At 44.1% G+C, this 22,732-nt stretch overlaps 1 protein-coding gene across 3 annotated transcripts in view; it reads left to right on the top strand.

Annotated features, from left to right (window-relative positions):
- The window catches only part of LOC122801567 (U2 snRNP associated SURP domain containing), a 2,423,494-nt gene that overhangs the window by 1,840,950 nt on the left and 559,812 nt on the right, over positions 1 to 22,732 (top strand). For all 3 annotated transcript variants that reach the window (XM_044071008.1, XM_044071006.1, XM_044071007.1), the window contains one exon: positions 6,826 to 6,930. In XM_044071008.1, the coding sequence (XP_043926943.1) occupies positions 6,826 to 6,930 (105 nt within the window). The remainder of the gene's footprint in view (positions 1 to 6,825; positions 6,931 to 22,732) is intronic.

Raw genomic sequence — 22,732 nt, 5'->3', positions numbered from 1 at the left:
GGGTCTGGAACCAAGTTTACAGTAGTGAGTGGATGTATCAAGAGGATCATGATAGGAAAGTGTAATAAAAGAGGGTAGATGTCTGAAGATATATACGAGAATGCTTGGTATTAAATATATGAATTTAGTATTATGAACCCAAACAGAATTTACATATTCCCAAGGTACAATAGCTGGGCTAGACTGGATTGAAATTATATTTCACAGAAATGTGTTTTCAATTTAAATCTTTGAAACACATCTAATAAGTATTTCAGCTCAGTGCTGCGGTAGCGTTGTCGCCTCACAGCAAGACGTTGTCCCGTTCGATTCTCAGCTAGAGCGTCTTCTGTGTGGAGGCATACGTGAATGGGCGTGCCTTCGTTGAAGGTTGTGCGTCAGAGCCGGTAACTCGGCACGTAACAATCCACTACCAAACATTAGCGGTCCGGAGTTCCGCTGTGGCGACCCCTAACCGGGATAAGCCGAAAGACACAACAACCAATAAAACCTAAGGTAAAGAAGCAGGGTAATGAAGTAAAAAATGAGACACTGGCACTTTCCCATTTATCTGTTAGAGGGGGAATTTAAGGAATGGGTTGCGGAAACTATTCAGGAGTTAAGGATGATATTAATTTCTTCAGAAGGTATAGCCAGTGAGTGGGATAAAATGAAAATGGAGTTTAAATTCATGCTAGAAATATGAAAAATATATAAGAGGTTAAAGTATTGCATGATAAAGCAAATGTCACAGAACAAGAAGAGGAGCTACTGCAGAAGGCTTAAGGGAAAATGAATATAGTTTACAAAGGTTGCTGTTAAGCAACTATCTTTTCATGACTTCAGAGCACAAAAGCAAAGCTTTTAGCATAACAAGTTAAGTAACAGAAAGTATAAAGGGTTATTGCTAAAATTAGTCAGCTTATAACAAGAAAAAGAGAGATCCTATAGAGGTATTTTGAAAATGTTATGAAAATTTGTATAAAGCAGAGGAATGTGAAAACCAGGAAGGCACACAAACATTTAAGAAAGATTTAATTATGCTAAGATTAGAGGCAGATGTGACCCAGTTAATAGCTAACATAGGAGGAAATTAGATAAAAATAGTAATATTTAGTTACTCAACAGGGAGGTCTCCAGGAGCAGGCAATTATTCCTGTAAGTTGCAAGGGAAGAACGTGATAATGACATGGAAGAAATTAACACTGTTTATTTTAATATGGGGTACCAGCATCTTGGAAGAAAGCCCGTGGTTAGCTGAATTACCATTATTTTAAATTGTTTGTCTGTACTAAGTTAGAGAATGGCAAAGGTGTTGCCAAGATTAATATGCATACAGCAGCTGTTAACAAAGATGTGGTCATGCTGACTTTGCTATGATTGGGATGTATGGCTCAATGGAAGGAAGCCAGATTGCCAAAGAAATGGAAAAGCTGAATTCAGTACCATTTTGGAGCCCCATGGATTGCATCTTAGATTTAGTTGTAATTTTTTTCTTTAGTTTAAAGTAATATTTTTTTGTTCAGTAACAGATTTGAAAGGCAATGACAGTACTATATCACAGAATGTCATACTGCACATTAGCATGTGCCTTTTATTGTATACGGCTGTTTAAATGTATATGTGCAAATACTTCAGGCAAGGGCAATAATGCTTTTTTAGCTTGTTAATGCACCAAAATCATAAATGTCCAAGCTGTTAAGAATATCTAAACTAGTGCTTGCTTTAATGTAATTTGATGGTATATTCTAGATATTGGCAGCTCTGTCAGAAAACCAATTAGTGCACTTCTCATTCTTGTATATTCTCCCACACAAGTTCTCCCACGCTTCTCTCATATTCTTTTATAACCCCAAGCATTGCCGGCTGTAGTTGTCTCTAAATTCCCAGAATACCTGAATATTAGGTCTTCTTTCATGTATCTATATGAGACACTATACAAGCTTGGATATTTTAAACTTTCATGATACCTTAAACTTTCACATCCATGCATATTTCCCCTTTATTCTTTCCAATTTACCCATGCTGCTTTTCTTTCAAGGTTTCCCTATTATTCTATACTCTAATTTGGATTTAATGTAGCTTACAAAGATTTTATCATTTTTAATTTCCTAGACTTTATGAATCATTTTACCTTCAGTTTTAGAACTGTTAACCAATTACTTGATATTATCAGAAAAATGTAGAGCTGGACCTATCCATATTCACAAGTCTTTAAATAAATCCACATTTTCAATCACTGTGTGCTGTATTAAGTACCCTCCCATCAATCTATGTCCACATTATCTCAGTCACTTAGTTTTTGATGCATTTGTTAGCATGCTATTCTCCTGTGCCAAGCAGGTTAATTTAGGCAAATTCTTTTGTAGACATGCCCTATGAAGCAGGTTTACAGATGAGGGGAAAATTTGACCATCTGTCAAAATGTTGAGACTGAAATAGGTGCAATGTAATTAGTGCTCTACCACATTAATCAACTCAAAGTAAATGGCATATGATTTCCAGCATGAAGTGTTATAAATTTTGCAGCCATCAGTCAGCGAAATTAGGACCTTTCATTATGATCTAAAAAGCAACATTGTGAAGTGTATTATTAATTTTATTATTATTAATTTTAAGAAAGCAGTTTTCATGTACTGTTAATCTGCATATGATGTGTTCTGAGCCTTCCTGTAATTTTGTGGCAGCACAGTGGCTCAGTTGTTTTAAGATTTTAGCTTCATAGGTAAGTACTAGGCTATCTGCCCATGGGCATTTATAAGCCTAGCCACAGAGTGATGTCTTTCGCCTCCCCATTAGATTAGTAACCTGGGCCTCTGTCAACAGGGCTCCTGAAGTGATTCCAGGGTAGAACTTACAATTACCCATCCACTCATCAAGATTTCTCTTGAAGAGGGTCAGAGAGGAGCTCTGTCGAATATGGGTTGGGATTCTATTCCAGAGTGAGGGGAGTCGCTGGGACAGGAATCTATCCCTCCAGCATGTCCTGTTTATTGTTGTACATAGGTGCAAGTCGCTAGAACGAGTGGTTCTGAGGGATCTCATTTTTTTGAGGTGAAGCATGTCCATTAGTTCAGGGTTTGACATGGCCCTGTAGGTCAGGCATAGGTCACCTCTGAGCAGACGGTAAGCGACTGAGAAGAGCTGGAACTTTTTTAGTCGTGCTTCATAGGGTAATTGTTTAAGGCCCTTAATCCTCTTAGTGGTTGCAGGTGTCTAGTGAGGTACATCCCAAATGGGGCATTGTACTCTGTTATGGGCCTAATGAGTGAGGAGTAAAGGGGCACAATTACCTCCTTGGATCTGGATGAGAAACCCTTTGTGATCAGGTGTGCCACATAGAAGGATTTCCTGACCGTTTTGGCTATGTGGTTATCAAAGGAGAGCATGCTATCTACTTGGGTACCCAGGTCCCTAATTACTTCTTCTGTACTTAGTAGATTCCCATCTATGTGGTAGTTTGTAGATACTTTGTTTTTCCCAAATGGAATTACTATGCATTTTTTGGCATTTAGCTTGAGGCCGTGACTTTGACACCAGGTGTTTGTCTCTGTGAGACCCTTTTGCAGGATGTCTGTCAGCTGGAGAGTCAATTATTGCACCCAATTTACAGTCATCTGCGAACTTGCGTTAGCCACAGTCCCTCCACCTTTGCCTGTACTTCGGAGAAATATATACCAAACAGGAGGGGTCCCAGGACTGAGCCATGTGGGACTCCACTTGTGACTGGTTTAGAGTCAGACATGGCGCCTGCCACTCTTACCGTGTTGGTTCTGTCTGAGAGCCAATTGGCAACCCATCTCGTGACATGGGGGTTGATATTTAAGCTGGTGAGATTGTCTATGATTCCTGAGTGTGGGATGGTGTTGAACACCTTAGCAAGGTCCAGATATGCTGTGTGGACTTGGTGACTGTTTCGAAGAAGTCGACCAAGTTCAGGAGGCAAGATCTGCCTTTAACAAAGCCGAACTGGGTGGGGTCCAGTGTCTGGAGGTTCCCAATGTCCCTGTTAATGAGCTCCATGATAATGCGTTCCATGGCTTTGCAGACCAAGCTAGTCAAGCTTATAGGGTGATAGTTTCCAGGGTCAGTTGTGGCACCACCTTTGTGGAGCGGTACAACTGTTGCTGTTCAGATGTTGCAAGGCCTAGGGTTCAATCCGGACCTGTGATCAGTCTGTAGAAGTTGCTCATCCTTGTTTACACTTAATTATCCATGTTATTTTGGCCACAGGCACAGCTGAAAAGGTTCTGAGAAAGGGATCATTTTACTTGCCCATCTAAAAAAATCAAGCTAAGAGATTGTGCTAGCTAAGCAGCTGATGTGTATGCCATTGGTGTTGTGGATCATAAGTGAGTTTTATTATTATAATGATTTTTTTGAGAACTGCAGGCTTGCAGCTACAATGGAACAGAAGGGATGCATAGATGGAAGTAATGAAATGTGGATTAATGTACTGTACCACAAAAATGTCTTCTCAGAAAAAGTAAGTTATCTCAAAACAAACCACACTGATGGAATCCTAACCTTAACAGGTTATATAATAAAAAGAAAGAAAGCCATGACTAAAATTAGGAAGAGCCACTCCCATGGAAGTAGAGCTTTCTGATTGTACTATACAGGAAATTGAGAGAACTCATTAAGTCTAATAAAGCCAATTACGAGGTCAGAATAACCTGACAGGCTAAAGACAACCAGAAGGCCTTCTACAACTATGTCCAAAACCTCAAAAACAGCACACACCATTGTGATGAACTGGTGGTCAGTGATGCCACCCTCACAGCAATGTAGCAGATTTGCTGGCTGACAAATTCTTTTCAACCCCCCCGCCTCCCCCATAAAATACCTACTAGCATTACCCACCCCTCCCAACTGTTAACAAGGAGCAGGTCCTGACAGTGACTGCGAAGGCCAAAACAGGTTTTGTACCACGAGAATGGTAGACTGCAAACTGTTATCCCACTTCACAAGGGTGGACCATCAGCCAACCCTGGAAACTACAAACCTACTAGCCTAATACACAAAGCCATTAAACAAATTCCATGGAATGATCAACAGAGACATAGCCAGAATTTAGACACTGGACCCAACTCACTTTGGCTTTTTAAAGGGAAAGTCATGCTTACTTAACCTAGTGGACATTTTAGAGAAGGGCACCAAGGCAATGGATGAGGGGAAAATGGTGCATACCACCTACCCGGACATGGCTAAGGCATTTGATGCAATGCCCCACTCATATAGTTGACAGACTCACCAAACTGGGCATAAACCCCAACATAACTTGCTGGATTGCCACCTGGCATACAAACAGGATCCAGGAAGTCAGGATCAGTGAAACCACCTCCACTAAGAGACTGCTCACCAGCATGGTACCTCAGGGCTCAGTGCTGGGACTGCTCCTATTTGGCATCTAGTTCTCAAAGGTAAAGGCTAATATCAAGGTCCTTTGGCCGACCAGTTTCACAGATGACTGCAAATTGGGAGCTGTCATAGATTCCCCCCTTAATGAAGACATCTTACAAGAGGGTCCATCACAGGCAAAGGACTTGCCAAAATCATGTATTAAAACTCAATGTCAAGAAATGCATTGTAGTACCTTTTGGGGAAATTGCCACTCAGGCTAATTACTCCATCGATAAGACACCCCTAAGAGCTGACCTGATAGTCAGGGATCTGGGAACATATGTAGACAGTATAAGTAAAAGTATAAGTAAGATATCTTGCCTTTGACCAACATGTGGCAAAGGTTGTAAAAAAAATCCTTCTATGCTGCCCATCGTATAAGTAAGGGCATGGCATCCTGGTCCAAGGAAGTCATAGTGCTACTTTATTTGGCCCTTATCAGACCCATCTCTGAGTATAATACCCACTTTGGCATGCACCTGACCAGACATATGCAACAGTTGGAACGCCCACAAAGGTTCCTTACCAGGAGAATCCAGGGAAAAAAACACATTGTCCTGTACAGATTGCCTTAAAGCCCTATCCTCTGTACTCATTCTCCTACAGGTTACTGAGAAGCGATCTATGCCTGGCATACAAGATATCCTTGGATCCAGCTCTGCTGGACCTTTTGCACAGCCACAAAATTAACAGCATCAGAACCACTAAATTCAAGGATTTAAGTTTTGCTTGTAAGATAAGACATGTTGGCGAGACAGGTGTGTGTTTTGGAGGATCCCCCATGCCTTGGCACAGTCTCCTCATCCATGTGCAGCAGAGTAAATCCCTATCCCTATTCAAGAGTAACCTTGACCAGTGGATGGGAAATGGGAAATTCACCCCAGATCTGGCTTCCATGTTTTTGATAAACAGAAGGCAGGCAGTAATGCCCAAACAAACATACAATCTCACGTAACTACTGGAAACGTCCTAATTACCATAGCCCCCTACATTGAGACACTTTTGGGTTGGGTTGCACAGCTAGGCTTATAAAGGCCCTGTCGGTCATTAGCGTAGTGTGAGCCTATGAAATGGTTAAAGTCCCCAGTAGCAGAGGAAGCAACTACCAGGCAGGAGAAAGCAGGAGTAGTGAAGCTTGTGCAGGCTGATAGCCAAGAGGGCGGAGTATTGTTAACTTGTGAATTGTGAAATGCAGTTTTTGGGTTATTAATGAAATTAAATGCCAAGGGCAGGTCAAAAAGTGAAACATATTAAAAGTATTATCATGTGTTCGGTACTCCTAGATGCTGACTACCACAGTTGTTTTTTTTTTTGTTTTTCCTGTGTTTTAGCATGTTTTTTTTTTTTTTTTTGTAAGAATTGTGAATGGCACTTTATTGAGACTGACCTGTTATGTTTTCTGTTGAAGGCGTCTGAGTTTATTTCTCTCTTGCTGTGTTTCAGAAATTTGCTTGCACTGATTCACCGAATGATTGAATTTGTTGTACGCGAGGGTCCTATGTTTGAAGCAATGATCATGAACAGAGAACTCAGGAATCCAATATTTAGGTTTGTTGTCTTATTTATTAGCATATAGATTCAGTAGATTGTTCTTTTATCAAGTTTGTGTCAGCATTTATTTGTTTGACCCTAGTTGAGTTACAGAATTGTAAATGTAAAATGTTATTTAAATGATCACATCATACAGACCAAGTTTCTCTAAATATTATACAGTAAGGTGCTCTTCACAGTACATCATTATATTTTCTTTTCAGAATATTTGTCTTGGTTACTGCTGGGCCTCTGCTACTTTAAGGGCAGAAATTTACACCTTTCATTTACTTTGGTTATGGTATGTGTACACATATGCCCTAATGGATAGATGTGTAGCAGTTTTCTTAATATTTGACCTGGTGATTCCAGTGGTGCAAGATGTCAGAAAGAATGAAATTGAATCTTAATAAAATGAATGAGGAAATATTTTCCGTCTTATTCAACCAAAACCTTGTGCCTAACTCAGAGTTCTATCTTTTTTGTGATCTCTGAAACTTCCACGAAAAAGATTAAATGGTTAAGTATAAGGTAAAACTTTAAAGTCGACTTTTTGAATGCATGAACATGTATATTTTTTCTGGTTATATTTGCAGGCTGAAAGAATTAATTTGTTTTTGGTTTGAAAGAAACTTTGAAAATATTCTAGACTAATGTGTAGATTCAATAGCAAAACAATTTAAAGTTGGGGTTGAAGTATGTATTAGAAACATTGTTGGGTTCTAGTTTTGTAGTCTTCATACCAGATCAGAAGAACTTTTGCTGCAAGGAAGAAAAAGAAAACTTAGCAGAAAAAACACATCAGTAGTAGGAGACACAAAAATCCTTTTTTCTGCACAATTCATTGAATGCTTTTTTGGGCTAAGCCTGAAATTGTTCAATTTGGATCAGTGCTATGCATTGATCAACATAATTTTACAAATAAAATTAAAAAAGAGGAATCCACCCTATCTGTCCTCCCATACAGCATTTTTTTTTCAGATGAATGTGAGTTGGCCACTTTGTTTTTCGCTGCTAAGCTGCTGACAGGGAGGTCAGGTTTGCTATCCAAAAGAGTGTTTATAGTACTGATTGGAAAACTGTCTATTGCACATGGGTGATGTGAAGTTGTTCAATCTCGCCTTTGTTCTTTACATGTGGATTCGCCCACTTTCCAAGCTCAAGATCTTTGAGTAGCTCGAGGCACAGTCCCTATCCCATGATGCTCTCCTACCAACCGCAGATCTAGTTTGCCGCTGCAACAGATCGTACGATCTTCGGAGGAAGCTCGGGCCAGTAACCTTTTTTTCTTCTTAGAAGAATATTTAATTGCATATTTAGACTATCAGGGATCTGATATTTGTGAGACTTCTCATATTTCTTGTAATTGTTGTTCAGTGAGTTAACTGTATATTATATTTTTGTCTTTCTAATTTGGAGCGGTTGCTCCTAGGCCTTTAGCCTTTCTTGAGTTGCATTTACTTGACAGGGCTCTGTCAAATTTAATTCCCTATCCCCTCATTGTTCATAGATTTGTTGTATTTGAACTTTATTTGTGTCAAATAATTCTTGTAGTCATTTGCAGTTCAGGGATCTGAACTTTCTAGGAGTTCTTAGTGGTTTTTCGACTTTATTGACATCGTTGTTTATCAGGGATCTGATATTTGTGTGTATTCTTGATATGTCTGAGAAACAAAAATCAGGATTTAAAAGGTGTGACTGTGGACAGAAGATGTCCATCACGATAACCATGTTTCTTGTGTGTACTGCTTGGGTCCACTACATTTGCAAGAGGATTGCTCTATCTGCCGTTCCTTCAGTGGCAGGGTTTTATTAGAAAGGCGAAGGAATTTGGTGGATAGAGGGCTGTTGAAGCCAGATTTTCAAGAAGCATTAGACAAGACTGACCAGACCTCCAAGTCCTCGAAGGGGTCGAAGTCTTCTAAGGTGTCATTCATCGGAGCACAAGTCTTCTGTTCCGAGCACCTCTGTAAAGACTCTGTCGCCGGCTCTGCAGCCTTCGGTTCAGTTCCAGTGCCCTCGGCCCCGTCGACCTTGACTTTTTCGGTTTGATCGAAAAGTCTCGGAGCCGACACTCTCTCGCTGGTTCCGGGGGAAGAGTGTCAAACCGACACTTCGGTTTCCGACTCTCCCTCTCGGAGCTTCGGCACAGTTGAGCTCAGTTCTGTCCTCTAGTTCGGAGCCCGTGGTCTCGGCCCCTGGGAGGTTGCCATCTTCTTCGGGACCGGTGGACTCCTTGGGTCGGGAAACCGGTGCCTTCGATGCCATGATGGTGGTCATGTCTGCAGATGCCCTCTTCCTCCCCTAAAGGGCCGTGTTCTGTCCCTACACCACAGGTCCCCACCAAGCGTCGAGACCCAGAGCCTCAGGTAACCCTATTGGATGCCCCCTGCTTGACTGAGACTTCACCAGACGCCCCCACTGATGAAGTCCCCAGAAAGAGACTGTGCAAGAGGAGGCATTTGGATTCCCCTCAGAAATCCTTGACATCAGACACCGACTTAGAGGAATCAGAAGGGTCCCCACTGTTCTCCTCTGAGGATGTCTCATTTGCAGACATCCTGGAAATATTATGGCAGAGGGGTGACTGGCAGTCCCTTACCCCTACTGAGGATGAGTCGGTGCTCCTGAAGACCTTTGGGTCTCACCCTTCCACCTCCTGGGTTAACTCCAGCGTTTGACGAATTAATGGATTTGGTTGTTCGAAGGGCGTGGGAGTCTCCTGATTCCATGGAACCGGTCCCTCGGAGGCCAAACAGATTTATCACCTCCCCTCAAGACAGGTCTTTTCTTATGAAGGGAGTCCCCGTTGATGTCATGGTGGTGGTGGCGACCACCAAGAAAGAGATGTCAGAAAACTCTTCTTCTGTTCATCCTCCTAATAAGGACTCTAGGACAATGGACAGATACGGAAAATGCATCTTTAGTTCTGCGACATTTGCAGTGAGATCGCTCAACTATTTAACCCACTTTACCCGTCTTCAACGAGATCTCCTCAAAGAGCTTGGAGATGCTCTACAGGGCAAAACAGATGATGCTGTTTCTGAGAAAGTGACAGCACAGCTTAACACCTTTAATTCTATTGTGAACTCCTCCATGCGGCTCATTTCTTATGCAGCTGATGGATCAAGCCAGACAGCAGGTTCAGCGATATCTCTGCGGAGACCATCCTGGATGCGCTTATGCTCCTTCTGCGGAAGCCTTCAAGTCTTCCTTTGTTAATACCCCATTTGATGGCTCTTCCTTGTTTGGGCCTAAAGTCAAGGAGACACTCACTAGGTGTGAGCAGGAAGGAAAGACTCTATCTGCCGTAGGAGTCCGATTTTCCACCCCCACTAGTCCATACCCCAAAGGGCAGAATGGTGGAAAAATGTGGTTCCGAAAGTCCCAAGGAGCTTTCCAGAACACACGTAGTGAATCCCCCTCCATGGGCAGATGAGGGGGGTATAATGGTAGACTCTGCCCAGGTGGCAGAGGGGGTCCGCAGAACCAGGGTGACAGAGAGACGTTCCTTGGCAAGCCCTATCAGCGCTCCTGAAAGGAGGCCCAACCATCCTGCTCTAGAGGCGGTCGGGGGTCACTTAGCTTTATACCCGGACGCATGGCTAGGAATTGCATCAGATTCTTGGGTAAAAAGCATAATTACCAGAGGTTACATCATTCCCTTTTCAGAAATCCCCTTCCATTCGTACAAGAATCCCAGACGTTCCACCCAGTCTGCGGAATCTAGCAGCCATAGAAATTCAAAGTCTGCTAGAAAAAAGGAGTCATTCAGCCAGTCCTGGCGGACCAGATAGGATCCGGAACTTACTCCAGTTCTTTTTAGTTCCAAAGAAAACAGGGGACTGGAGGCCCATCTTAGACCTCAGCAAACTAAACACCTTTGTCAAAAAGGAAAAGTTCCGGATGGTCACGCTTCAATCGATACTTCCGTTTCTCGAAATGGGCGATTGGATGTGCTGTATAGATCTCAAGGATGCATACTTACACATCAAAATGGCCAGGCCATCCAGAGATCACTTGCGTTTCTGGCTGGAGGCCAGTCACTATCAATTCCGAGCTCTGCCCTTTGGTCTCACCACAGCTCCCAGAGTGTTCACCAAATGTATGGCAGCGGTCAAGGCTCACCTGAGATGTTTAGGATTCCGGGTGTTTCCATATCTGGACGACTGGCTCCTCACCGCCACCACCAGGCATCAACTAATTTGCGCCAGAGATTACACTATCAACCTGTGTTCCAGGTTGGGCATAACCTTAAATTTCAAAAAATATGCTTTATTGCCATTGCAGCATATTTCCTTTATAGGAGCAGATCTAGACACCACCACCTCCCTGGTCAGATTGCCTCAAGAAAGAGTAATATCTTTGCGAAGTCGAGTATCCCATTTGTTAACGGAAAGGAGAATTCCGGCATTCCAGGTTCTGAAGCTGGTAGGCACCATGTAAGCGACACTCATAGCAGTTCCTTTGGGTTGAATGCACATGAGGATACTCCAGTGGTTACTATTCACACAGTGGTCTTATCAACAGCTTCCAATGTCACACAAGATTCTTCTGACAAATGCTTGCAAAAAGGACTTTCTTTGGTGGTAGAACAGCCACCAAGTTACTGTAGGTCGCCCATTTGTACTTCCCCCTCCCACAGCCACAGTGACCACGGATGCTTCCCTGATAGGGTGGTGGGGGCTGTTTCAGGGAAGAACTGTCCAAGGCACTTGGTCAGACATCGAATCTCATTTGCCACATCAATGTCCTAGAGTTGAGAGCGGTGTTTCTAGCGTCGCAACACTTTCACAACTCTACCTCGAGACCCGATTGCAATACAGGCAGACAACATGTCGGTAGTCTGGTACATCAACAAGCAAGGGGGAACCAAGTCTTACCCCTTATGCCGAGAGGTCCTGAGAGTTTGGCAGTGGACTGTATCCACCGGGCGCTTCCTGATAGCAACGCACATACCCGGGTCATCCAGGGTGATAGCGGACAAACTGAGCAGAGCCATTCTGTTACCGCACGAGTGGTCCCTCAAAGAACAAGTGACGAAAAGGATATTCTGCAGATGGGCCCAGCCTTGCTGTGACGACTTTGCATCCCTGATGAATGCCAAATGCAGAAGCTACTTTGCCCTGTACCCTCCACCAGGGGACAGCCCAAGGGACTCACTTGTACACGAATGGCCCTCGGGTCTCCTTTATGCCTTCCCTCTGATCCCCAGATTCTTACAGAAAGCCAAAAGCCTGGGAAGGACTGTTATTCTAATAGCCCCATTTTGGCCTCGGCAGATATGGTTCCCCTTCCCACAGCAATACCAAGTGGAAGAACCTTGGGTTCTGGACCCAGTGCCAGACCTTCTGACTCATTCGTCGGGAGTTCTTCATCCCTCTCTTGTCTCCCTCAAACTGACAGCTTGGCTGCTCCACTTCCCAACCTAGCCAGGTCACATGATTTGTCTCCAGCAGTTCAACATATTTTAGTTTCCTCTCACAAAGTCTTCACCAGGAAACTTTATAACTGCAAATGGAGGCGATTTGTTCATTGGGCTTCTCAGCGTGGTATTGATCCCTATGTCGCCCCTATTCATAGTATTCTGGAATTCTTGACTTTGCTCTTTCACGATGGTGCAGCAGCTTCTACGATAAGGGTTCAATTGGCTGCCATGTCTAACTTCCATGTGGGATGCAGTGGTTCTAACATTATGTCCCACAGATTATGTAAAGCCTTTTTGAAAGGAATTCATCACCTTAGGCCACCTATCAGACATCCTGTTACTCCCCGGAATCTGAATTTGGTGCTATCTCAACTCATTCCTTCCCCCTTTTGAGCCTGCATCATCTTGTCCTTTGAAGTTCCTTTCTTGGAAGACAGTTTTCTTGGTGGCTATTACTTCGGCGAGTAGAGTTTCTGAACTACAGGCACTTTCTATCAGGCCTCCATATCTAGTCTTTTACCCTGACAGTGTGTCTTTAAGAACAAATCCAACCTTTCTTCCTAAGGTCTGCTCCGAGGCAAACTTGAACCAGTCTATTGACCTTCCTACGTTTTTCAGACATCATGCTAATAGAATGGACTACATGTTACATAAGCTTGATGTTCACAGACAATTGAGGTTTTATTTGGACAGAACAAAAGAATTTAGAAAGTCTGATCAACTATTCGTTTCCTATGCAGACAATAAGAAAGGTTTGTCGGTATCCAAAGTTACATTGTCCAAATGGATTTCTGATTGTATAAAATTTGTATAGTCTTCAGCTAAACAACCTTTAGAACGTGAGGTGAAAGCTCATTCTACCAGGGCTGTTTCTATGTCTTTAGCCCACGCAGCCCATCTACCTTTGGACACCATTTGTGCAGCTGCTACTTGGTCCAAACCTCATACATTTATCACTCATTACAAAGTGGACAGGGCATCCAGGGACAGGGCTTCCTTTGGTTCCACCGTTCACAGGAATGTACTCCCATGAGCCGCCCAGGATTAGGGTGCTTGGGATGCTACCCACGTGTAAAGAACAAACGGCGAGATTGAACAACTTCACATAAAGAAGTTATGTTCTTACCATAACGTTCCATGTGAGTTGTTCATATCGCCTTTGTTCTTGCACTCCCTCCCACCTTCCCCCTCCAGGTTATGGAATAAACAGGTATGACTGATGGTCTGGTTGGTCTTGCTAGTGTCCTTCTTTCCAACCAGATTATTGTTTAGCTATTGTAAATAGTTATGTACTATGTACATTTTTTGTAATTGGTTGCGTAGTGTGTTTTTTTCTTGCTGGTTCAGCAAACTAGATCTGGGGTTGGTAGGAGAGCATCATGGGATAGGGACTGTGCCTAAAGCTACTCAAAGATCTTGAGCTTGGAAAGCGTTCGACTCGGAGCCGATGGATCGGCTCCGAACCCACGTGTAAAGAACAAAGGCGAGATGAACAACTCACATGAAACGTTATGGTAAGAACATAACTTCTTTTTTTACTTAAATGAATGATGATAATCTGGTCTCATTTCAAGCTTTTGTGGCCTGTTACAGTTGGTCAGGTTCCATCCCTATTAGCTGATTGTTACTTGCCTTGATGTACTGCTTCTATTGATCATCTCTGCTTCATTAAAGACTGGACTTTTCCTATTTGCTTTAAACAAAGGCCTTGATTACCTCACTCTTGAGAATAATTCAGATCATGAAAATATAGCTACTGTCTAACCCAAAGAGTTTTCCTTTTATGTGTAAGGTTATTGAGAGAGTTTGTTTGCTTCTTGATTTCATTTTGCTATAGTAACGAGTTAATGATCTGTTCCAGTCCAGCTTTTATACAAGATGTAGTATTGAGACAATGCTTAATCAGCTCCTGAATCATCTCTCTTTGGGAAGGGATCAGCAACACTGTTATGCATGATATCTGCTTTGCATTTGACTTGATAGATCATAACATTCTCCTGGAGTGATTGTGGACTTTCTGTGGAGCTATAGGTACTATCCTGAAATGGGTTTCCTCCTCCTCCTCTGAGGCTTGTGCTCAGCACAGTGTGTCTGGGATTAATTATCTTAATCTGTCATATCTGAGGTTCCACAGGGTTCAGATTTAGGTCTTTTGTTCTCCATGTAGAGGATTTCTTTAGGGGGGAGAGGTCTTCAGTATCATTGTTTTGCTGAAGGTAAACAACTTTACCTCTCCTTGGCTCAAGACAAATGGTCTAATATAAATTCCTTGGGTGATAATCTATAAGGTATCCAGAAGTGGATTGTTATCAATCTTTTGCAGCTGTACCTCTCTAAAACTGTTAACATTGTTGTTCATGCCATTCTGTTGGATTGAAGTTGTTTAGTTTTAAATCCAGCTGACATTTATAGTTTTGATAAACCAGCATTTGTGAATAAGGTTAAAAGTATTGGTTTATTTATAGACTGACTGACCCATAGAAATCAGGTGTTATCAGCTGTTTGATTATCCTGTTTCCATCTAAGAGACTTCGCTCACCTTAAGCATTTACCTCCAATGCACCTTTTTGTAATGTCCTGATTTCCTTTTGACTGCATTAACTCCCTTTACCAGAGGATGCTTTACAGTGAGACTGATTGCAATTGATGCACCATGCTGCAGCTTGTTTACTTACTGGTACTCCTAGGTACCTTTATATTACTCTGGCTGACAGAGTCTGCACTCAGTGACAGTTTCTTAATTAGCTAGGACGGATCTCTCTACCTGAATGATCTCTTGGTCCCTTAATTTCTGGTTAGGCTATGGGGGTTACTGGAAGTCCCCATAGTGTGTTTAAAGGTGGCTTCTGTCTGTCCATTGTGTTATCAGGCTGCATGCCTTGAACCCCAGTGGCTGAGGCAGACCCCTGTGTGGTCAGATTTCAAGAGGTCCCTAATCTCTGATGAGTCATCTTTTTGCTTTGACATACAGTAACATTTAAAATTTTAAGCAAATATGTGGTTTAAACATTAACTATGATATTTCATTTTGCATGATTACCACTTGTACTATTTGTCTGATGGCACTTGGGTTTAAGTACCTCAATAAAGCTGTACTTGAAATGTTGTATCTGATGATGTTCTTTTCATTCTTCCTCAACCCATGGGTTCAGATCCAGTCCTTAGATCCAACTTGGCTGCACACTTCAGACTTTGGATCCAACTCTCGAGCTCCTCTCTCTGCTCATAATGTCTTAGTCCATCTCCATTACCCCAGACCTCATTTTGCTGCCATCGTGAACAGACGCAGGTTCCTCTCTCGAGAATTATTAAGAGCTTATTTTGTGAGTGAATTCAACCTTTTTCTCTCTTTAAAAGTTAAAACTTTATCTTTGGCTGAGTATAAATATTTATTTCTACCCTCCTCCTTAGTTTCTCTCAGGACGTGAGGACTTCCTTCTATTTTTCTTACTATTTTTCTAAATAGTAATCTCTTAATGTCCTCCTATTCCTATGTTGCAGTATTCTAGTTGTGGGATTTCCTGCCCTCCGGTGACACGTATGTTGGCTCCTATACAAAAGCTTCAGCTTGGCTGTTGCTGCATCCGTGGGACATCAAACATAAGGCCATAAACCAGGGGCCTTAAATGTGATGTCTGCATGCACAATCCTCAGAACTTTTCACCCGCAGACGACTTATGCATATCACGATCGCTGTTTCTCAGACATTGCAGCAATAAAGCTAAGTAACCCGTTCGGTTTCTGTTTTTTCTTGTTTTGCCAATTGTTATTGCTTAGGCTTGGTTGTTGTAACGTTTAGCTGATGTCAGGTAAAAAAGGGAAAGTGCCAATGCTGGTGCCAGATACCCCATAAAGATGCCCATGATAGGTGTGTTTTTTGCTTAGGCCGAGAGCATGACCATTCCGCCTGCTCAATTTGTCAGTCATTTGTGCCAAAGACCCTATGCAGCCATTTGGCCGCTTTAAACCTCTACCTAGAAAACTAGCATCTTAAGCGGTTAGCCCTTAGAATGGATCCCACACTGGAGGCCGCATCCAAACCTCTGCGCAAGAAGGCCAATATTCCTAGGCCTTTTTGCCTGTTGCTTTGCCACCCAATGCCCCGCCAACTGCCGATCTTGGAGTTGAGTGGCCAGCGGATTCGTCGACTTCAGCGATGTCCTTTGAGAAAGCCGTTGCACAGCCGACGACTGGCACATCCTCGGAGCTTACCCAGACACTGACTACCGTCTGTGTCAAAGGGGAACCAGATTCTGTGGTACCTCTGACCAGGATCCAGACTTCAGAAATGTTTACCTCAAAACCTGACTCCAGGCCGGTTCCTACTTCCACCCCAGCCAAAAGGAAGCGGAAAACCAAGCATACCTCCTCTGCAGAAGCGTTACCAGATTGGTAGGCCTTCACTTCCTCTCTTATGCAGGCATTTATGGCCCTTAGGACTTCAGCCTCAACCTCCACTACTCTGTCTTTACTGAGCCCTAGGCTTGCATCTGCCTCTTCTCTCCCACCCATTATCTCTCAGGTTTGGGAGGAAGAGCATGTTTCTTCCTTTTCTTCCTCCGAGGACTCTATTTCATATACATCCCAGATTGCTTTTCCCCAGGAGTATTATTCTCCTAATGAGGAATCTATGGAAGGGGATTCTCCCCCTGAGGATATTACCTTTGGTGTGACCATCACCAAGATGAAAGATTACTTCAAATGGGATACTTCCCAAATGACTGACACCTAAAAGAGGTACTTTGAGCTGCTTCAAGTAGAATCCCCCACCCCTTCGGCTGTCCCTCCAGTTCTGACTGTTTACGTGGATGCCTTTAATTCAGCTTCTGAGGCCCCAGACTCCCAGCTACCGGCCCCTAAGTGGCCTGACCGCTTCTATAAAGTGCCAGAGGAGCAAAAATTCCTAGTTAAACCACCCTTGGCGGACCCAGGTGTGATTGCCACTGCCCCTGATAAACAGTCTAGACTGCTGCCTTCCGCCTCCCTCCTACCCACGAATAAAGATAGCAGATATATGGATAGGATGGGAAAGAAGGTATACACATCATCCACTTTGGCTTTCAGAGCCGTAAATTATCAGACCCACATGACTAAGTATGCTCTAGACTTAGTGTGTCAAGCCTCCATGCTGGCTTCTATTCTTGACAGTCCCATTAAGGCTGACATTTCCTCCAAACTGTCCTTGGCCCAACAAGTAGCCAGGCACTCCATTAGATGCAGCTACGATGCTGCAGAAGCATCTGCCCACTCTGCAGCATCTGCTTCTGTCCTCAGGAGATGCTCTTGGCTGAGACTCCAGAATCTACCAGAAGACTTCAAGTCCAAGATCTTGGATGCCCCCCTGGATCACAATTTCCTTTTTGGAAAACAATCTGCAGACCTCTTCAAGAGTCTGCAGGAAAAAAGTAAAGAATTACAGGACATCAAACACCTGCTGGTGTCCCCCATTCCCAAGTATTACAGGAACTACCCTGCTAACACCACTTTTGTAAGACGTAACCCTCCACAGACAGCTGCTTCCTCTTCCAGATCTAGAAGAGGGGCAAGAACTGCTACCACGGCCAGACCTACTGCACCACCTCCTCAGCCCAGACAGTCCTTGCAGGACAGAGGAGGTCCCAATAATGCTTGCCCACCTGCCACTTTCTGCACACCTTCCCCACTGTCTCCCCTTCTGGCAGTCCATCACCACAGACCATTGGGCCCTATCCATTATCCAAAAAGGGTACTTCCTATCATGGAAAGAAAAACCACCCAGGAAAAGGTATTCCATTTCCCCCAAAAAAACAAATTAATCTCCTGCCAGAAGTTTTGTCAGACCTGTTAAAGCTAGGCACCATAGAACCTGTCCCTTCAGGACAGGAAGGAAACTGATTCTACTCTCATCTCTTACTGATCCCCATAAAAGATGTCTCCTGGAAACCCATCTTAGATCTCTTCCTTCTAAATCTCCACCTTCAGGTAACCTCCTTCAAAATGCTGTCACTTTCCACTCTTCTGCCACTTATTCCAGCCAAAGCCTTTATGGCCACCTTGGACCTAAAAGAAACCTACCTACACATACCCATCAGGACTTCCCACAGACAATTCCTGTGTTTCTCTGGCCCTTCCTCTCATTTCCAATTTACTGCCTTGCCCTTTGGTTTATCCACTGCCCCCCTGAGTGTTTACAAAGTGTCTAGCCCCAGCCATTGCCTTCTGTATAACCCAGGGAATCCAGATTTACCCATATCTGGACGACATCCTAATACTAGCAGAGTCAAAAGATACCCTCTCAAGGTATCTGCACTTCACCATTTCCCTTTTGCAAAATCTAGGGTTCACCATCAACCTCCCAAAGTCCTCCTTGAACCCAGACCAGGACAAGATTTTCCTAGGCTGCAGAATCAGAATGGACAAAATGAAGGCCGTTCTCCCACAGGGCAAGGTGCTGTCCCTGACTTCCCACTTCAAGGAAATCCTACACTCCCAGAAGGTGACGGCAAGGCAGTTTTTGTCTCCTAGGCGTAATGGCAGCAACCATCCCCATGCTACCACTGGCCAGAATGTACATCCGCAAGCTACAGCGGTACCTCAAAAACATTTAGTCCCAACATCTACATCAGGTTAATCAGTGGAACAGGTTATTCTCCTCCTTCCCTGTCTAAAGACAGAAATCAGCTTGTGGATTCAGCAAGTCCAACTAAACCCGGGACTCCCACTCCCCCCCCCCACTCCAACCCAAACAATGCATACAAATGCCCCAGATTCAGGTTGGGGGGCGACATTGGCATCCTGCAGGGTTCAGGAAAAGTGGCACCCTTCTGTACAGGCCAAACACATCAGTGTCAGGGAAATGACAGCAGTCTTCCTAGCCCTAAAGACCTTTATCCCCCTTCTTGTACCAGGGGTGCTTCTGATAGTGACCGACAATACCACTGTTATGTGGTACCTCAACAAACGGGGTGGAACAAAGGCCTATCAGCTGTGCAGACTGTCCTGCTGATATGGGACCTAGCCTCTCGCCACAACTTTGTCTTGCAGGCGAGCTACATCCCCTCGCAGGACAACAAGCAAGTAGATCTCCTAAGCAGGACTTCCTCTCCACAGTACGAATGGATGCTGGACAGGAAGGTCTTCCTAGACATAGTCCACCAGTGGGGTACTCCACAAACAGACCTGTTTGCCTCCCCCCAGAACAGGCAGCTGCAGACCTTCTGCTCATAGACCTACTCCACTCTAGCATGGAGAGTGAATGCTTTCAACATCTCCTGGGAGGGGAAGTTTCTTTATGCCCCCCCCCCCAGTGATTCAGAAAGTCCTCCTGAAAATCATGAAGGACAAACCAAAAATCTTGTTCGTGACTCCCTACTGGCCAAGGTAGCACTGGTTTCCCCTGCTTCACAGTTTAGCCAAGGGCAGTCACTACATGTTACCCTATAAGGCAGACCTACTGACACAAGACAAAGGAACTCTCCTCCACCCACACTTGCAGATGTTATCCCTGACTCTGTGGGTGATAAACTTTTGATCCCTTTCAGACACCACTACTCAGAGGACGTGCTTTCAGTCCTGAGGGAGGTAAGGAAACCTCCCACCAGAAAATCTTATCTAGCTAAATGGGAAAGATTTACAAAGTGGTGTCTGGACAAGGGAAGGGACCCTTTCTCTGCTGATGCCCCCCTTGTTCTTGCGTATGTGTGTCAATTGATTAAAAGCAGACTTTCCTATACTTCAGTGAAAGTACACCTTTCTGCTATATCAGCCTGCTTGCCCCTTGATCCCCCCTTGCTAGCCAGGCGTGACGTAAAGCTCTTCCTTAAAGGGGTCTTACACATGAGACCACCAAAGAAACCTATCCCTCCACCCTGGGACCTTAACTACATCCTGGAAAAATTTACCCAGCACCCTTTCGAACCGGCTGGGACTTCTTCCCTACAGATGTATACATGGAAAACTGTCCTTCTGGTAACTATCACTTCAGCCAGACGGGTGTCAGAGTGGCAGGCCTTAATGGCCTGCCCCCCCACACCACCTTCCATAAAGACAGAGTCACCCTGCAAACTAATCCCTCCTTTATGCCCATGGTGGTCAATGGCCTGTCTCTAAATCAATCTATCCATCTGCTCACTCCCCCCCCCCACAATAATGAATGGGAGAGGATACTGCACTCCTTGGATGTGCACAGGCAACTAAGAATGTTCATCGTGCATACAGCTGCAGTCATAACAGATGGGTTATCCTGCCGTCAGGCGGGTCCTCGGTCGGCCGAATTCCAAAGTCTAGGTCCGGCATCGGTTGTCGTCACTTCTTCCCTGACGTCAGTGTGTCAGGGGTATAAAAGAGGCAGCCGATGCCATTTTCTTCAGTCTTTCTTGCCGCGCGGTGCCCGAAGCAGAAGCAGTTCGCAAGTGCCGGTCGGCCAGCTCCTGAGATTTACGAAAGTATTTCAGCCGAGTCTTCTTGAAAGGTAAGTACTCCGTTGGGGAAACTTTTCTTGCCTCAGACCGATGTCAGACAAAGTTAATAATTGCATTTCATGTGGGAAGCAAATACCGCATAAGGATTTCCACTCTTTCTGTATACTTTGCTTAGGACCAGACCACGACATCTCGGCCTGCCGTTTTTGTGCTAGATTCAATAAGCGCACTATTAAGCGTCGGGCGGAGTTCGCCCTTCACTTTTTTGGCAAAAAAATTAATTATATTATGTCATTGGATACTCCGACTCCAGTTTTGAGCAAAAAACGCAAAGATAAGGACCGACACACGAGGTCCGCACCACCTACTGAAACCACGCTAAGGCCGACTGCCAGTTCTCCGGTACTCAGCGAGGCGCCTACGCAGCCTCTGAGTACCGATGACAAAGCATTACCGGTGTCTTCAGTACCCGAGGTCGCAGGCTCCTCGGCCCCCATTCCTACTACAGATCCCGACGCCACTCCTGGCGGGGATACTCAGAATTTAAACAGGCCTGCCATTTCTCAAGGGGTCTTCAGGCCTTCCTCCGTCTCTATTAGTGTCTTCACTAAATCTAAAGCAGCCATGAAATCCAAAAAAACAGGTTCCTCAGACCCCCTCTCAAGACACCATGCCTAAAAAACAGATGCTTAAAATGGCTGAGGATTTGATTACTGTTATCAGGGGTTCTCATCCCCCCTCTGACAAAAGGCCCAGATTAGAGGAAGATTACCCTTCCTCAGATCAAGCTTCTATTACCTCAGAACTATCCGAGGACCAGGATTATGCCTATTCTCCATTCGAAGACTCTGATGCTGAGGAGTCTATTCCCTCGGTCTCCCCCCCCCCTGAGAACTTCTCTTTTGGGGAAACTCTGCATACATTGAGGGAACACTTTCACTGGGAAGGCCAAGATTATGCAGATTCCAAGAAAAGGCTCAGGGAATTTCTTCTGCTCCCCCAGCATAGGAATCTGGCTATCCCTCCTGTTTTAGATATGTTGGATGATGTGTACACAGAAGCCAGCCTTAATCCTGATTCTTTGCCTCCAGCTCCTGTTAAACCAGACAGGTATTACCGGGTTCCTGATTCTCACCAGTTCCTATATAAAAGCCATACTGCTGACCCAGAAACAATTTCGCAGGGTCCCAAGGGAATTAAGGCCTGTACTGCAAAAAATCCATTACCTTCAGAGAGAGATTCCAGAGCTTTAGAAAGGTGGGGGAAAAAGGTGTATACCTCGGCCACTTTAACCATGAGGGCATTAAACTGTCAGTTCCATATGTTAAAGTATCAACAGTTTTTGATATCTCAGCTGAAAACCAAGATGACACAACCAGAACAACCAGGTTTAAAAGAGTTGCAGGATTTGTTGCATGGTGCAGAGCAAGTGGGAAAACATACCTTGCAGTGTGGTTTTGATGCTTTAGAGGCCTCATGTAGAGCTGCTGTTATGGGGTCTGTTATACGTAGGCATGCTTGGCTCAAAGAGCAAACCTTACCAGATCATGTCAAAGCTAAATTATTAGATGCACCTCTTCAAAAAGATGTATTGTTTGGTGTTAAAGCTGAGGAGGTGCTAAAGAAAATGGAGGAAAAAGCGAAATCAATGCAAACAGTGAAAGATTTCCTGCAGTTACAGCCTCCACGTTTCAGCAGAAACTGGCCTTCAAAAAATTGGTCCTTTCCAGCCACGGACAGACCTCAAAGGGGCAGATACAGGCACCCAAGGGGCAGAGGGCAACCTCAAGGATCCTTCAGAGCCAGACAGTGGCAAGCACCAACCCCAAGAGGTGGAGAAGATAGATCACAGTCTTTTAGAAAACAGACACAATGACTTCCCCCTACACCTGCCAAGCAAAGCTTTAATGGCAGCACCTTTGGGCGGAAAATTGACTTTGTTTTCAAAAAATTGGCATATTGTTACAAAAGACAAATGGATTCTGGACATTAT

The sequence above is a fragment of the Protopterus annectens genome, chromosome 5.part0, assembly GCF_019279795.1.
Source record: "Protopterus annectens isolate FY-2018-M chromosome 5.part0, PAN1.0, whole genome shotgun sequence".
NCBI classification, from domain to species: Eukaryota; Metazoa; Chordata; order Ceratodontiformes; family Protopteridae; genus Protopterus; species Protopterus annectens.
Note: the sequence above shows the minus strand (reverse complement) of the source record. Positions and strands in the feature narration are given on the sequence as shown.